This window comes from Vicia villosa, linkage group LG7 (genome assembly GCF_029867415.1).
Source record: "Vicia villosa cultivar HV-30 ecotype Madison, WI linkage group LG7, Vvil1.0, whole genome shotgun sequence".
NCBI lineage: Eukaryota > Viridiplantae > Streptophyta > Magnoliopsida > Fabales > Fabaceae > Vicia > Vicia villosa.
The window spans coordinates 83,084,125-83,103,116 of NC_081186.1; the positions used below are offsets into that span (position 1 = coordinate 83,084,125).

Sequence of the window (18,992 nt, forward strand, 5' to 3'; positions counted from 1 at the left end):
TGGAAATACCTCATATATGTCAGTGACATATAAATGGTTTTGTAAAACTAAATGATGCTAGAAAAGATAAAAGTTATCCAAATTCATTTAAGAATTTGAGCAAACTTCTTGGACTTGGGTATTTTGTTAATTAAGTTTTATAAAAACTTAGATTAATAAATGTCAAATGTATATCTTGTGGATACATGGAGCGACATACTAACAATATAAATAAATTCCCTCCACAACATATGTAGGGTATGGTTAAAAAATATTTTTGATAAAATGCTTAAACGAGATTTCTTAAAGGAATAGAAATAAAAATTTAAAGAGATAAATTATTGATACACCTCAATTTTACTCTTGCTATACATATCAACAAAGTGTTAAGATACGCACTATGCTTTATGATTAATATATACATCATATAATGTTGTTTTGAGGTAATATGTGTAATACATGAAAAGAAATCATATGCTTTCATAATTGGATCAATTATTTACACTATAATATGGACTAGCTTAGATGCACCATATGTCATTAGCATAAATACTAAGTATTAAGGGTTGCTTAGATACGAAAAAATCATTGTAAAGAAGTTACAATGATGCTAATCACAAACAGATGAACAATATTGTCCAAATCATAATCTTCTAATATTAAATCTGCTCTAATAGTCGATGAAACATGTTGATCCGTTCATTGACGTAAGTTGAATCCAATTATAGTTAATGTCATACTTCTATAAAGATTCTTCACGTTTATGTAAATGTGAAATCAATATATAGTATCCTATATCCATTATGTAAAAGTAAACAATTTGACTTTTAATAGCTAAATTTATGAAAAAAGAAGCCTTACTTTTTTCTAGGACAATCTCCGAGAAAATCAATGACAAACTCTTTGATATATAAACAAAAATCAAATGTCTTGATTTTTAAAATTATTTGAGAGTTATAAGAGGTCAACATACAAATTCTTAATGATCCTCATCTATCTACTATATCAACTATACAAACAATTAATAACAGATTGACCAATTCGACTAATATGCCCTTTGCTAAAAAATTCTTTATCCACTAAAAAGGGCAATTCCGTAACTAACAAAATCACATATTATTTTTTCAACTTTTCAATAACCAAGCGTCAATTGTTGGTCTCTCATTGGTCCAACTTTTTGACTTTTCAATAACCAATTTTTTCTTCCCAACCACTTCTTCTCTCTTACTTAAATTTTCAAATTTCTTTCATATTTAATTTTCTCACACTTTCTTACTTTCATTTTAATTATTTTCCATTTAATCACAAAAATTATTAATAATCTATTTTTTAAAATTTTAATAAAATTAAATATTTATTTATCTCACGGGTCACTTAAACTATCAATACAATATTTAATTTATTTTAATCGATCATTAAATGCTTTCTCTATCTTAATTAAAATTTCAAATTTCTTTCAAATTTTCTTCCCACACTTTCTTGCTTTCATTTTAATTTTTTTTCTCTATTTATGTATCAACTCTAAAAAGTAATTTATTTTTTAATTTTAATAAAATTAAAAATATTGTAATCTCACTGGTCACTATCAACACAATTCTTTTTTTATTTTAATCAATCATTATTTTTATTAGAGAGATAATATCCCTATTTTTTTTTTCTTTCTTCATTTCACGATTCTTTTTTAATGATTATTTAATGCAATTAAATTCATATGATTATTGTTCATTTTACATTTGTATTTAAATATATTTTATATCGCATCAAATAATTTTTTATTTCATGGGTCATTATCAACAAAGTATCTATTTTATTTTAATCAATAATTACTATAAATTGAGGTAATTTTTATTTTTAAATGTTAAAATTTCATTTTTCTTATCTTCATCTTACAGATTCTTTTTTTATATAATTATTTAATATAATTAAATTTATATGATTTTTTCATTTACAATTAAATCATTTATTTTAAATTTATATGTATCTAATTAAATTTCATACAATATTAAATAAATTTACCCGTGCTTCAGCACGGGTATCTTACTAGTAGTTCTAAGATATCTTGACAAAAGAGTTTTTTCAAATTTTTATGATTATGAGATAGTTTTTTCAATTTTTATTAAAGATTAAATTGTATTTTTTAAAATCAAAGAATATATATAATATATGTGAACAATTGTGTCTTCTTTGAATTTTGTACACTATTAAAAATAATATTTAATTATGTTAGTTTTAATAATCAATTGAGTTTTTTTATTAATATAATCTTATTTAAAAGGTAAATTTTGTTGGTTTTGGTTGGATACCAATACCTTTAATAAATTTTTTGATATCTATAAATTTTAATTTTTTTACCTAAAATAATATAATTTTAATATTTTTTTATCTAAAATAATATTAAAATATAATATGACATTGGATAATGATATTTGATTGAATAAGGATACCTTTTCAACTCAATTTAAAGAATACCGAAATATTCACCAATTTATTTATAATTATTATTTAGATTAATTAAAATATTTTTTTAAAATATAGATTATCCTCATACTTTTTGCTTAAAAAAGTAATATCGGTCAATGGTGTTTTCTTTAAATTTCGCACTTTTTAAGAAAATATTAGCTGTGTTAATATTAATAAGAAAATATTTACCTAAACAATCTTTCTAATATTGTTGGTCAAATTATTGAATTAATTAAAATACTATAAATACATAAATGTATATTAATGTATTAATGAAATAAAAATATTAAATTAAAAAAGTAAATATTATTGAGTATCCACTCTATAAATCTTGAGCCAACATCCAAATGTTCCAAGACATCCGTTGTGTGAATTAAGTAGAAACGGGACGACATTCTCTTTGACGCTTCTAGAGGTAACTATATAAACTCATAATAATTCTCATTGTTGTAAGCAATATAATCAAATGCATTTTTTCGTTCTTAAGAATGATCTTTAAATAAATTTTTAAAAATCTCTCTCCCATTTTTCAATTGTATGTCACTTTGAGAGAGGAAGAAGAGAGGAAAAATCTCATAATTCATATTTTATTATTATTAGACAGGTTTCTTCACTCTTTTTTTTTAAAACTATTTAGTTTCTATTAATCAAATTATTTGTGAACAAAATTGAATGAAAAGTAACTTTCTTTAAGATGTAGTAAGGTTCTGTTTGGTAAAACTAGCTAATAGTTGGTAGCTGATAATTTGTAGTTGATAGCTGGTAGTTGATGATTTGTAGCTGGTAACTGGTAATTTGTAGCTGATAGTTGATAGCTGGTAGCTGATAAATTAATTTGAATGTTTGATAAATTAACTGTTATACTAGCTGATAAATACAAAATGACATATATTAGCAAACACGCAAAAAAAATTAATAAATATTAAAATTAAAAATAACATCAAAATATATCGAACAATTATATATAAATTTTTAAATGAATTTATATGATAAAATTTATATAAAAATTTTTAAATGAACTTATATAATAAAATTTATATATAAATTTAATGAAATATATAAAATAACATAGTAATTACGATTTTGAATTCAATTATATTAATCTAAAATAATTTTACTGTCAATTTTACGGTAAAACTCCAATATTATTACGAATCTTCGTCGTCGTAATAATCTCTTAATGTTTCACAAATTTAAAAATTAGCAACACTATCTCTAAATTCATTACAATGCATGTAATTTTAATGTCGTTAAAAAAATATTAAATATTGCATTTTTTTAATCGATACGAGTATAATTATACAATGCAAAAACTGTTATATATATATATATATATATATATATATATATATATATATATATATATATATATATATATATATAAAGGTAAAATTATATTTTGTTAAAATAAGAAGGGTATAAATGAAATAAAAAGTCACAAGCTAAAAGCTCAAAAGCTAGTTCAAATAGCTTTTGAGAAAAAAAACTACAAGCTAAAAGCTAAATGACAGTTTTCAAACAGAGTTTTTTTGTTAATATGAGCTAAAAAGTTAAAAGCTCTTTTTTTGGTGTTACCAAACAGAGTCTTGGCTAAGAAAGGGTGTTATGATCGTCCTGATTCTCCCGATCACCTTTCACCCTGATGGGGATGTTGTGCGTAGATCGACAATGAATGACCTTTGCTGTCAAAATTAGTTCCCGATTAAGTGTTGTGACACTTCTCTGTAGTTGTACGACGGCATGTCACCTTTCCTAAACCCCATACGAAATAGCTTTCCTATCGTTGGTGTCATGTTGTTTTAGGATTGCATGGAAGAACAAGATTATGGTTCAAATTTGGGCTACCGATATAATTATCTGAGTTGATTTGGTTCTAGTGATTTTGTTCCCTCATGATTTGTGTAGTTGTGCTGCTATCGATATATTAGTTTTCATTTAATATATAAATTTTTTTTGTACATTTTTTATTTATGCCATAACATTTTTTTTCTTCATATTTTATATTATAATTTATAGAAATAAATCAACAATTTATTTTCTTAATCAATCCTATTGATTTTTCCAATAATAATTTATTATTCATTGGGGACAAAGAGTATTACTACTAGAGTTCCCTAGTGATAATTGATTTTGCTTTTAACCCCACCAATAATTTATAAACATTATTACTCTACTCATATACAATATACTATACTAACCTTCAAATACACAATATAGTGACTAAACACAAACATTTTCAATAGCCTTTTTACAACCAAACATCTCTATAAACTCTCACCCATAAATCCAAACACATAGTTTCAACTTCTTCCCATTTTTCCAATTAACCTCTAGTTTTTTCAACCTTCTTCAACTAAAATATCCCTCTCTCTCTCATCTCAAGTAGTACTATATATTAGTACTACTTTTTTTTTTTTTTTTGGGTAGATCTCAATCCTCTAAATTGAACCTTTTATTTACACCTCTTAAATTATTCTCTATAAAACCATAAACTATTTCTTGCATGTTGAGCTTTTCTCCATCATATCTCATGCTTTGAAAACTGTTTTTCTCTGCCAATTCTCTCCACAGAACCCACATTTATGACTCTGATTCAGTTACCTTAACAAACCATATTTAAGACTGGTTTTTCATCTCTCTATTGGTGAACAACTCAACCTAGAGAGAGTGAAGTTCAACTTTTTTACCGCAACAATTGCCCAATAAGGTTCCTTTGTTTACCTTCTTTCTTTTTTGCCTCCATTGTGAAGTGTTACGTGTTGTGTTTGGTATCAGTTACAAGAAAGTTTCTCTCACATCACAAACACATACACACCTTATTAAAAAAACAAAAACAAAAAAAAACTCTGTTTTTTCTCTGTTTTTGTGCTATAAATCTAGTTGAAAAGCCTTTTCGAATTCCACTACAAACTTGAAGAATATCAGGTGAGTTTTGATGACCCTTTATGTTTTTACTTCATGGGTTGGTAACAAAATCTCGTCTTTAACTTTTTTGTTATGTCAAAATTGTTTCTTTTTAAGTTTGATTTTGAAGATCTTTATAATCTCAGAAACAATGTTATCAGAGAAACAAGGAGAAGAGATAATGATGTCAAGCCTGAATGAAACAAATGAGGCGATGAATGAAGAAAGAGAAGAAGCAAAAAGTGGAAGTTCAACTTCTGGTTTGAAGAATTTTCTCTGGCATGGTGGTTCTGTTTATGATGCTTGGTTTAGCTGTGCTTCAAATCAGGTACTGATTTTTTAGATTTTTTTTTTTCAGTCTCATCATTGGAACTTAGATTCTTTGACTGTGATGTGACCCTTTTTTTTGTAAGAGAATTTGATTCTTTTTTATTTATTTTAATTTTTTTTTTATCTGTTTAAGAGTTCGAACCTGCGTCTCTGCACCCCTGATCCTTGAACAATCGACTGAGAACTGCGCTGGTTTAACGAGACTATTTTTATTTATTGTGCAGGTTGCTCAAGTTCTGTTGACCCTGCCATACTCATTCTCTCAGTTGGGAATGATTTCTGGGATCATATTCCAAATCTTCTATGGATTGCTTGGTAGTTGGACTGCTTATTTGATTAGCATTCTGTATATTGAGTACAGAAGCAGGAAAGAGAAAGAGAATGTCAACTTCAAAAATCATGTCATTCAGGTCACACTCACACCCTCATATAAAATTTAAAACTTTTTTTTCTTTTAAATTTTAGAGTTTTTTTAAAATTTTAATTGCAGTTACGAACTAAATTTTTGGTTACATATAGTTGGTGCGGTTGTAATTGCAGTTGTATTGACATCAAAATATTTGTCGTAATTATCCATTTTACAAACAAAATTGTGGTTAGTTATAGTGATTGCGGTTGTAATTATAGTTGCAAAGACGCCAAAATATTTGTCGTTAGGGTCTTAAATTTATTTTAAAGAACTTTAGGTTAAAATGTTTATAGAAGGATATTATTGATGGTTTAATTTGATTTTGTTTAGTGGTTTGAAGTGTTGGAGGGACTACTTGGACCTTATTGGAAAGCAATTGGATTGGCTTTCAACTGCACTTTCCTTCTCTTTGGATCTGTTATCCAGCTCATAGCTTGTGCAAGGTTTGAATTTTTCATTTTTTTTATACTAACATTCATTAATCTTAGATAATTGAAGTATACAAACATTTGTGGACTTAAATAACATGGTTTTGATTTTTGCAGTAACATATACTACATAAATGATCACTTGGACAAGAGAACTTGGACTTACATATTTGGAGCATGTTGTGCAACAACAGTCTTCATACCTTCATTTCATAACTATAGAATTTGGTCTTTTCTTGGACTTGGTATGACCACATACACAGCTTGGTATATGACTGTTGCAGCCATTGCTCATGGCCAGGTAAGTTATAGTAAAATAAAACCAAAAACATTTTTTTTTTTTAATATCAAATCATCAATTAAATCTTAAAAAATAAAAACTTTTAAACCCGGTTTTTTTTGCAGGTTGAAAATGTGGTTCACTCGGGTCCAAAGAAAATGGTTTGGTATTTCACTGGAGCGACAAACATACTCTATACTTTCGGCGGACATGCCGTTACAGTGTAATCCACCAAATCTTTTATTAATTTATTTTCCTAACTAATCATCATGCTTTTCTTTATTGTCTCATTTCAATGAAACATTCAAAATTAGTTAGAGAAGTTTATAACAAGAATAATAATGATAAATAATTTTATACTATAGTTGCAGCTTTTGCATCAATTCTAATGAGGACTTGTTATGTGAGACAAAACAGTAAAATCTGGCACTTTTTTTGAGCACCCACTATGCACTACACTATATCTTGGTTCACAGTTATTCTCTGACTTTAGCAATAAAATATTTCATACCCTTTAATATTTTTTAATGTTAAGGTTTGAATTAAGATTATGCCTTCCCCTAATCAGACATGTTACCTCACCATGTGAATTAAGATTACCCCTTTATTAGTTAGTGACATTTTGTACTATAATATACATAGCTTTTAATATTTTAAGATTGGTGAATAATGGATTTCAACGTGTTATTTGAAATAAATGAGTGTGAATAATTGATTTATAATTTAATTTTTGACAATAACATTTATTTATATTTATATATATTCTTAAAATATTTGAACAATTAATAATATATTAATAGAGTGAGCCTATATTGTTTAATTTTTCTAAAAATAAATAAATCATGACATATTTGTTTATCTAACCTTTTTTTGTATCTCTAATTTTTGTTTCAAAATTTGATATCTGACCTAAAAACAGATAAATTAAAAAAAAAAAATTTCATGTCTGTTCGCTAGCCGATGGTCAAATTTATTTATTTTTGAAATTAAAAATTGCTTTAATTTTTTAAAAGTCAAGTTTATGTTTTCTTAAGAGATCACAATGTGACGTTCTTCACTTTATTTTTTATATATGCACTTGCTCTTTAGATTTATGTATCATCTAAGAGGAAATTGGACACGTCCATGCTTGATGCATGGGGCCATGGATTTTATAAGATAAGTACATAGTACTAAAAATGAATTATTCTTTGCCATGTAAGGAAATTTCTTTATTGGACAGCTTGTATATAACTTTAGTATAATATTTTAACCACTTGGGATAATACATTGCATTTTCACTAGAAAACAAAAGGGTACAAAATTAGCTAGAAAACCTTTCCAACACATTTCAACATATGACATGAACAATTATTTGAGGCATAATAGTAAAAATAGAAGGAATTTGTTTTTTAAAAAAGCAGAGCATATATGTTTGTGTCATTTTGTTTATTCAATATGAAACTAACATGGATCACGTGAATCCTCAAATATCAGTTCGGTTAATAGGTGTGCAGAGTCATCATTAGTTGAAAAATCATTGATTGATTTCTGGTGAATGAGAAAATACTAATATAACAATTGACACATTAATCGCTTATAAAAATAACGTGGAACATATGACTAATGTTATTATTTTTTCAGAGAAATCATGCATGCAATGTGGAAACCTCAAAAGTTCAAATCTATCTATTTCTATGCAACAATTTATGTGTTTACGCTTACCCTACCATCTTCCGTTGCTGTTTATTGGGCTTTTGGTGACCAACTTTTGGATCATTCCAATGCTTTCTCTCTTCTTCCTCGTAACGGATGGCGTGATGCCGGTGTTATCTTGATGCTCATTCACCAGGTAAGTTCGGTATCTGGTCCTAGGACCGATTAAAATGATAGTAATATACTAAATAAATAATTTTTTTTAGAGACTGATGATGATGTGGTTTTGTTTGTATGTGAATGGCAGTTTATTACCTTTGGATTTGCTTGTACACCACTGTACTTTGTGTGGGAGAAAGTGATAGGAATGCATGAAACAAAGAGCATATTTTTAAGGGCACTTGCAAGGTTACCTGTGGTGATACCAATATGGTTTTTGGCTATCATTTTCCCTTTCTTTGGTCCTATTAACTCAGCTGTTGGGGCTCTCTTGGTTAGTTTCACTGTCTATGTCATTCCTGCCACTGCTCATATGCTCACTTATAGGTCTGCTTCTGCAAGACAGGTAAAGGCTCTTATCTCTTCACATCTTTATCTTTTTTTCATATGATATACTCAATACATGTCTCTTCCAATATAATTCCAATATAAGTAGTGGAATTCTATTCATAAGGTTCAATCATCAGAGCCGTCTTAAAGGACACGGAAATCATGTTATCGCTCATAATTCAAAATTTGTCACGATTAAACCAAAGATTTATATGACTTCATAAAATAATTTTACATGAGGTTATGAGAATAATTTGTTAGTTTGAAGGTTCATTATCATTGTAGGATCATATCAATTTTACATTTCAATAATTGTGTTTTGAAAATTTTGTCCAAATAGATTCATAGTCAACATGGTTACTATTATGCTGCCATAAATTCTATGTACAGCTGGTAACCACATGTAGTAGTACAAAGTGTACAACAAAATTAAATTAGGCACTATTTTTTCTTGTCCTACCCTAGGAAAAACCTAAAAACTTTAGAAGAAAACTTTCAATGAAGAATGCTACAATAGTGTACTTTTGCTTTGAGAATATGATTCTAGCTTCATGATTTAACTTGGAAGTGACTTCCCATGTCATAGGTAATATAGGTTCTAGTCCCACCAATTCTATTAATCATTCATATTAAAATTTTATAAGGTTGGTGCCATCTCTTTTTCATTTAGTTATATGCTATAGTCTTATAGTACCATTAATACTATTTAAATCACATGCCCCCTCATTTTTTTAAATATGCAAGGACATGACCAACTTACAGCACTTATTCGTTTTTTTTTACTTAATCGAACTATGAACAGCCCTATTAGGTCATTATCAATTTATAATACTTGTTCGGTTTTTTTCTGAATCGAATTGTGAACAACTCTACTACTGTTTTAAGTGACGGACGGGGAAATATCAATATCGTAAATTACATGTCTGAATACAATTTATCTTCTCGAAAGTTTGTTCTTAATTTACTTGTTACTATTTTTTTTTTAATCTTTTTTTCTTTCTTTTCAGAATGCTGCAGAGAAATTACCCTCATTTATGCCAAGTTGGACATTAATGTATGTGATCAATACATTTGTGGTGATATGGGTTACTATTGTAGGCTTTGGATTTGGAGGTTGGGCTAGTATGACAAACTTCATCAAACAAGTTGACACATTTGGACTATTTGCTAAATGCTACCAATGTCCACCAAAACTAGCACCTTCAACAAACCACACTATGCATCACTGAAAAATGTCACATGAATAAAACTATTCTATCTTCTTTGTTTCACTCATATTTTCCCTCTCCTTTTATTTTTCATATCTATAAAGATACATTATTGGTAATGCTTTTGTCCTCTTATTGAGGAAATGTTTTCATTATCATTTTAGATAATTATAAACTTGATTATAGCCAACATATATAGGATTGGTGTTTGGTAATTGGCATGTAGTGATTGATACCAAGTTAAGATGTATGCCTTTTCAATTACATAGATAGAATCATTTGATTTTATTCCCTTAACATATCTAGTATTATTAGACTAGATATCTGTGTTGGTGAAGATTAATGATACCAAAGCATGAAAGATATGACGTTTCGGGTTAGGATCTTTTTTCATGTTGAAACCAACTTGAAGAAATAATGTGAGAGAAACAAAAAATAATGTTCCTATTTTTATGGACAATAATTGAGAGTTTTGTAGAGGCTTATTTGAGTTAGGTGTTTGTATACCTTTCACCTTTATCTCCATTCCTCGAATCTTACCTGTTACTAATCACTCATGAGCCCTTTAATTCTATCTTATCCTCAAGTCTAGAGGTTTGTTTAGAAATATGGAATCCTAAAGTGGACTTAGATTGATGGAGAGGAAAACATAAAAATGATGATCTAGGATCACCCCCTCTTGGTAGTTAGCCATTCTAGAGTGCAATAAGTGAAGAAGAGCAGACCCTTACCAAGTACATTCTCCAAAGATATATAATAAAGATTCCAAGCACAACCTTGTAACAACTACAGAGACCTATAATTTCGACCTTGTGCCTAAAACTTTTAAAGGAAACATGGAAGCCAGAAAATAAAAAATACCATACAAATAAGAGAGAACATGAATCACGATTCAATCGTTAGATATATTCTAACAAAGACAGTACTAGAGGAAAACAATTCAAAAGATATATGGTGCACAACCTACGAGGCCAGTTTCTCACCTATAATTACCACTCTTCTGTATTTCCGCCTCAGGATGAATTTTCTCCTTAGAGATTTTCGTTCCAGTCTAAAAGAATTCCACTTTCTTCAAGGCATTCTTGAGAGCCATATGAATAATGGAGTACCTAAACTCTAGGATTTTTTCATACTCTTTGGCCAGACGAACCTTTTCTAACCGTACCTCGGACTTCACTCGAGGATTTCTCCATCTCCTGTATCATATTATGAGAAGAATCTAAAGCCTTGTTTAGTTTGGTTGAATCAGTTTATGTGTTAAACAAAGCCTTCTGAACCATATCCTTTATTAATAGAGGCAATATAACCATCTTCTCAACTAATAAAGAGGGGTGCCCAGATGCACAAACTTATTTCACTCAAGAGATTAATCGACCCACTAGTTCGTGAAGAAATAAGATTCTATGAGCTAATATTTCATATAGTCACACAATTAGGACATCAGTAACAGTCTGATTTTGATCTAATGGTTTAAAATAATGCATATTGAATATTTACTGTATAGTAAAAAATATTGTTATTAAATCTAGACCGTTAGATCTAAATCAAATAAATAAAAATATGTGATTGCATGACTCCATTAATTTGCCGATTGTAGAAAATCATGATCCATTCAAGAAGAAGCTCATCCTTCTCAATAACAAGCGCACCAAGACGCTCTTCTAGCCTTTAATTTTCCTTTCAAAGACACCGAGGAGTCAAAACCTCTCCCTTCCATGTAGCTTCAAAAGACAATATACTAGCAACCTTGCGCATCTGATAGAACATTTCTACTATTTTTTCTTGTATGAATCGCTTCGGTCTTACTTTCGAAGTATGCACGGTCTTCTTTAAAAATAGAGGATGGGTGCTCTTTAGCCGTTATGGGACCAGGATAGACAAGAAACGAATAAGACATGTTTTCTGAGGTTGGTAATGGACTTTCCTTTGTGGCCTTACCTTCTCTAATATGGCCCCTCATCTTGAGGTATCTTATAGCCTATCTCACTCTAATTAAAAGAATCACCATTGGCACCTATTCTTTGTGAATCTTCACCAATTACTCTCAACAATGACTTAGTAACGTTCTCAACCACCGCCCAATAAAAGACCCTTATATTAGGGCTTTATCATATATGGACTGGGAGAACCTCATACTTCACGTTACTCCGACTGAGAAAGAGATGAAGATGTGAGATTTGAAAGACCTCCTCTCGGAGGAGCCTCATTTGAGTTCTGCGCAACCACGACACCAAATAGTGAGGGTTTATTTATCCTGAGTATTTCTCATCAGGTGCATTGTTTTGAGGCATCATGTCTTATCTATAAAGTGATGCAAAGGAAATTTGATAAGAGCACTCAATACATAATGATTAAACAAAGATGAAAAGATCTCATTCCTACCAAAGATGTTATGCCTCTTATCTCTAGTGACCACCACAACCAGCAGACGAGTCTCAATATATCATTTATTCTTCTTCCCAAACACAACACCGAAGGGTCCAACACCGTCAAAAAATTCAAGGCCTTCCTAGAAATTGGTAAGCTTATTATTCTAATATTTCTCTTCTTTAGATAAATATTCAAGAGGATGAATGTACATCCCTGGTCCTACCATGAAATGGTTTAAGCACCCAAACTTAGGCAGTTCGTCAATACACCTTGAGGATTTAGAGTAGATTCTTTATAAGATGTATATTAATTGTGTTTAGGGAAAGAGAACTGTAATAGAATACACAATTGAGTTCCTCGCATTTCTCTGAGCGTAATGAAATAAGAGTATTAGAGAGCTAGAAGGTAGCTTGATACATCAGTGGACTAAAGGTATCTTTGTAGGAGAATATTAGGTTTGCAAATTGTATGGACCGTAGCTGAGGCATCCAGTCTAGCTTTGAAGGAAAATTGATAGAGAAATCCCCTAGAAATTTCTCATCTTTTAGGTATTCGCCCCATAATAACTTTGAATCAGTAGGAAACAAGGAAAATAATGCAACAACCAGGGATTACAACCTTGAGAAAAAGGGGACTAGCAGCTGTAGCGGTGTGCACCAGGGTAAAACACCAACCTAGAGGAAGAATAACATTAATGCTAAACCTAAAAGAGGCACATGTTATTATTGTAATGGAAAAGGTCGCATATCAAATGTTTCTCCAATAAGGAGAGTCGTTGCAGTTGCGGAAGAAATGGATGATAAAGAGGAAAAGAAGGGCACGGAGTTGAGAACAATGAATATATAGGGGTTGAGTTTGCAGATGAAGAATATAATGAAAGGGTAAAATTTTTACTGTAGAAAATTTTACTAGCATCCAAAGATGAAGGGCAACGCAAGAATTTGTTTAAAACACATTGTTCTACCAAGAATAAGGTGTGTAATCTGACTGTGGATAGTGACAACATGAAGAATCTAGTGTCACGAAGATTGGGAGATTATTTGAAGTTGTCCACAAAACTTAATGAGAAGCCATACACCTTCGGTTGGGTAAGCAATGACTCCAAAGTTTGAGTAACACTATCATGTAGAGTTCCTATCTCCATCGAAAATATTACAAAGAAGAGGTATTTTGTGATGTTTTTGATATGGATGTTTGTCATATTTTACTTGGTATGCCTTGACAGTTTGATAATGATATCGCTTATTGAGGGCGGGATAACGTGATAATGTTTACATGAGAAACACATAAAATTGCTATGGTTCCTCTATTGCATTTTGATAAGAATCAAGGAGGAAAGAAGTCTAGTTTTTAGGTGATGACGCAAAGTGAAAAAGAGCTTGATGAGGGTTTTGAAGAAACTGAATTTTTCTGTCCAGTGGTGATCAAATGGCTGATGAGTGATGTAAACGAGGAAACAATAATTCTAGAAGAAGTGCTTGAGATCCTAGTGGATTTTAAGGAGTTAATCGCAAATGAACTTTCACATGATTTGTCTCTTATGCGAGATAATCACATGAAGGTTAAAGTTTTCAATGTGGGAGACGATGTGATGATATTTATGCGTAAGGAGAGTTTCTTAGTTGGTACCTATAACAAGCTGCAACCACGCAAATATGATCCATTCAAAGTGACTCGAAAGACCACTGATAATGCTTATGTGGTAGGTTTCCCATATTCCATGAATATATCAAATATTTTCAATGTTGTTGATGTTCATGATTATCCAACAGATGTGGCTCTTTATCAAGAAGAGAACTTGAGGTCTTGTTCTATAGAGGTGGGGAGAGTGATGTAGGAAGACATGTTGCATGTATTGAAGAAAGAGTTATGTGTTAGAAAGGTTCGACAGGAATTGTACAGGTTGGACGTCTGACAAAAGAATGACTAGTATTAAGTCATTCGAGTTTGTTCCAGGCCCAAATACAATATTTTAATATTTTATGCAATTTTCTATTTTATTTTTGTTTTTGAATTTTTGTTTTATTTTTGTTTTTGAATTAAAAGCCTATCGAGATTTCTTTTTATGTATTTAAACACATTTGGGTGTGATCTCTAAGGTTATATTTGATCATAATAAAATTCAAGTATTTTTTTTTTTTTTGGATTTCAAAATTTTATCTAAAAATTTGTCGCTTACAAATTTTTGTTTTTGTTATAGGCTTAGCACTTGCTAATCTTTCATGATTCTGACTGTGTCAAAGTAGTAATCAAATCAATTAGCTCAACTTTAGAAAAATCTAGATCTAAAAAGTTGGATCTACAAACATCAAATAACAAAATTTTAGATATAAATCTTTCTCAAAAGTAAAATAATTTTTGATGTTGGTTTTAAGGAATTAGATGAAGAGAAGAAAAATAACTATGTAAATTTGAATGATTTTTTCGTCAAAATATATGTGGTGAGATTTTAGTGTTCTTCTACAAAAGAGAGAAAGAATTTTATTAGAAGTTTTCAGTGGACTTGTTTTTTAGTTTTTGATATTGATTGAATAGAGGAGAAGAAGAACTTCAAGTGGTTCTAGTCTCTTTTTTATTGTAGTTGTGGGGAATCGAATCATGGTTCTCTCTACCAAGCCTAGCGTTAATTACCATTTGACCAACTAACAATTGGTAGAACAATTATCATTTTGCAGTGTTTATGTTATTGAAAGATACGAATAATAAATTCTTAGATGTAATGTTATTGAGTTTGATATTGATATAGTAAATGATTAAGTTGATTAAAAAAAAGGTTAAATTGCACATAATAATATTAAAATATTCTAAAAATTTTAAAATATAAATAATTTATATATAATCAAAGAGATTAAATGTTGTGCATTGATAGTGTAAAATTTATTATCATTTAATAAATATTCATCATTCAGTCATGTCACACAACTAATTTACAAGTATCAGTATAACTTGAGATAATACATGATGGTGATTTGTTGACGGACAATGTATATATATACATATATATGAGGCAAGATCCGTTAACACCAGATATAAGTCAAAATGATTGACACCAAATCTCAACCGTTACAAAATTAATCAAATAGTCATATCAAATAAAAAAATATAAATAACATATATTTTCTCTTAAAAAATAGACTATTTATAAAATCGTTTAATAAAATACAATTAACGGTTGAGATTTAATCTCATATCTGATATGGATCCTGACTTATATATTATATAAAATAAAATGATAATATGATGTAACGGATAATAAGGATTCTAGCATGATGTATCAACCATTCAAAACTCCACTTCTCATACTAATTGTCATCCAAAGAAGTGGTTAACAAAGATTAGATATAAAAATGACAATTAAATAGTACTAGTAACTTATTTACATGACTTGTCGTTTACCAGCTCCGTATCCGTACGTTCTTCTTCCTTATTTGTAACGTTTTCAGACCAAAATCACTCTTTCAGACTAAGAAAAACGTCACAAAAATAGCAACATTCAGCGAAAATAAAAATAGCAATTTTTATTTTTATTTTAATTTATTTCATTCTTTCAATCTCACCATAATCATCATCAACATCATTTAAATTTCAAAAAAATCATTTCTTTCTCTCTGTTTTTCATTTTTCAAATCCTTTTGTGAAAGAAAAAAACAACAACAATGGCGCCAAGAGGAAGACCACTCAAAAAGGTCTTCAACTTTTTCCCTTTCACCTTTATGTGTTTCTTAGTTTTCATGGCATTTTACCTTTTTTTTTAATGTTGTTTTGTGTTTTTGTCTGAAAAAATAAGACTGGTAATACGAGAATGGATGCTGCTTTGGATGCAATGCGACAGCTTGGATTTAGGAAAAAACATGTTCAGAAAACGGTTGAGGAGCTTCTTCATGTTGGTTCTTTTTTTTTTTTCTTTTTTTCTTGAAATACTTATTAAAAAGTTTTGATTTTTTCATTGGTTTGATTACTCTTATATAAAGTTTTGATTTTTCATTGTTTTTTAGGTTTATGAAGGAACTCAAGGATGGCCCTTTATTGAAGAGGGTTCTTATAAGCTGTTAATTGAAACTTTACTTAGCAATCAACTAATTTGTGTTGATGACAAGGTAAACATTTTGCTAATGTGTTTATTTCTTGGAAATTTTGATAGTTTCATTGCAATATACTATTGTGTAATGATTTTGTTTTTGAGATTCTGTATTTCAGCTATCTGCTAACATGACACTACTCACACTACTAAAAGATTGCTAGCATTCAACACTCATAAGGGAAATTTTTACTAGTGTTTGTTGTTTATGTATACGTAACAATGTTTGTCGTGTCTGGTGTTTATGTCTGTGCTTTCTGGCTTGACGCTGAGTGTCTGAGTCAACATAGATTGTTATTTATACAAATGGTACTTTTTATGATTTAGAACTAATAACAAAAAAAGAGAGGGTTGTTTGCAGGGTGATAAAAGAAGGAATGATGTTGGTGAGACATCATCAGCTGCTACTCTCACAATTGGAATGATTGAAGTTGGCTCTTCTCGTCTTGTAGATCATGACTCCTTATTGTGTGCTAGTGATGATTTGAACTCTACATCTCAAACAAATGATTATCATCATGATTCTGCTCTAACTATCATTCGAGAAAAAGAAGCTGGTAATTTGATTCTAACCTTCTTTAGTTCCTTTCATTTGATTTTGTTTGCATTACTCTTCACTGCTAAGAAAATACAAGCTTGCTAAACATAAGTTCCTAAATCAAAGTTTGCCCCCGGTTAAGTTTAGGTCCGGCCGAGTGAAACCTAAACCTAGTTTGAAAAGTTTTTTGTCAAGTATTTTGGATATGAATTTACTCGATACAATCATGCATAGCCGATATGAGTTGTTGAATTAAGACAAGACTATTCATGTTTCAACTTTGTTTTGAATTAAGATAAGACTACTCATGTTTCAACTTCGTGTGTTGGACATGATTTATCAAAGTTAGAATGTGAACTGGTCAATCTTAGTCACACAATTAAAATGGTATGACTACGTCAGATGCATGATTTTCTAACTCCAAAAAATATATTTGCATTGTGAAAAAGATGTTAAATTTTCCTAAAGAGCAATGTTAAGTTAAGTCAAAACCTTACTCTAAATACTATTATTTTGTTAATGCTTTTGTAGTAATGTTTGCAGATAATAAGGATACTGATGTGCCAACTAAGAGAGGTGGAAATCAACAAGACATTAGTGTAAAATCTAAAAATGATCCAAAGCCAATGAACAATGTAAAAGAAAGCAATCATGAAACATCTGCTAACAATGTTGAAACCACTATTATGAAGAATTCTATGATTGAATCCTCAAAAACAAGTGACAAGCTTCCATGCAATAGACGTAGACGCTGTCATGGATGGATTGGTAGTGATGATAATGTGGACCTTTTATACTTTCCTCCTCCATCATTACCAAAACATATAGAGAAAATGATTGGTAAGATGGAAGGTCCTCAGATACAAAGGCGCAAGAGTAGATGGGATGAAAAACCAGATGATAATATGTAAATGTTAAATTTGTTGGTTGATGAATCTCTTAGGCCTTGTTTGGTTTTGTTTTTGTATGTAAGTTATGGTATATTGGTGACAGGAAGCTATTTTTGTTCATGAGACTTTAAAGATGAATATTGAATTGACTAAAAATGCTTGTTTCTCTTTTATTATGCTATCATGATTAAAAATGAAAGAGATATATAATTAACAAAAACAAATAAAGATGAATGTAGCTTGAAAGACTAGAGTTTTGCAAGTTCAAAATTGTAATTAAGGATGGAAGAAATGGTTGTAAAAATTTGATATTGAATTTGATGTGTGTTTTTTTTTAAAAAAATTTGATGTCCTCTTGTTGATATTATTGTAATTTTATTAATTAAATATATGAGCGTGACAGTATGCGAATGCAGGGGATCACTATCCTTCAAACATTACTACATAAGGAGTGTTTAGAAAAGGACAAAACAAGAAAATCTCAAATATTAGAAAAATTAGACTACTGAACCAGTGTTTTAAAAACCGGACCGGTCATCGAACCGGTGAGGGTACTGGGTCACTGGTTTATCGGTCGAACCACTGGGTCACTGGTCGAACCGCACGACCAAACCGGATTAAACCGGATAACTCGGTTGAATAGACCTATCATTATATAGGTATAAAACCGGTCGAACCGGATGATTCAGTCTCTAAAAAAATATAACTAACTTTTAAATTTTTTAAAAATATCATGTCATAAATTCACAATTTCATAACTTAAATTCAAATTTTAAACAAAGGTATCACACATAACAAAATAGTAAAAAATTACCAAGTCTAATTGCAAGCAAAGTCTAATTACAACATAATCTAATTGAATAGTTTATAACAAAATAACTCCGATGTGTACCAAATTTAATTCAAAATAGGATCCTCCTAAAAAGAAAATTAA

The 18,992-nt window shown here is 29.8% G+C and overlaps 2 protein-coding genes across 5 annotated transcripts; both read left to right on the forward strand.

Annotated features, from left to right (window-relative positions):
- Positions 1–4,840: 4,840 nt before the first annotated feature.
- Positions 4,841–10,374, forward strand: LOC131620998 (auxin transporter-like protein 1). Of its 4 annotated transcripts, none has more exons than XM_058892198.1 (9): positions 4,841–5,364; positions 5,490–5,671; positions 5,898–6,083; positions 6,413–6,525; positions 6,628–6,811; positions 6,916–7,013; positions 8,414–8,621; positions 8,733–8,990; positions 9,982–10,374. In XM_058892198.1, exons 2-9 carry the CDS (start codon positions 5,495–5,497, stop codon positions 10,201–10,203), a joined length of 1,446 nt encoding a protein of 481 aa, XP_058748181.1. In that variant the 5' UTR covers positions 4,841–5,364; positions 5,490–5,494; the 3' UTR covers positions 10,204–10,374. The 4 variants fall into 4 exon arrangements, with proteins under 4 accessions (XP_058748181.1, XP_058748183.1, XP_058748182.1 ...); XM_058892200.1 differs by having other exon boundaries at positions 5,505–5,671; XM_058892199.1 differs by having other exon boundaries at positions 4,841–5,146.
- Positions 10,375–15,994: 5,620 nt separating this feature from the next.
- Positions 15,995–18,203, forward strand: LOC131617623 (uncharacterized). Its single transcript, XM_058888883.1, has 5 exons — positions 15,995–16,238; positions 16,340–16,435; positions 16,548–16,649; positions 16,992–17,187; positions 17,712–18,203. Exons 1-5 carry the CDS (start codon positions 16,209–16,211, stop codon positions 18,077–18,079), a joined length of 792 nt encoding a protein of 263 aa, XP_058744866.1. The 5' UTR covers positions 15,995–16,208; the 3' UTR covers positions 18,080–18,203.
- Positions 18,204–18,992: the final 789 nt, after the last annotated feature.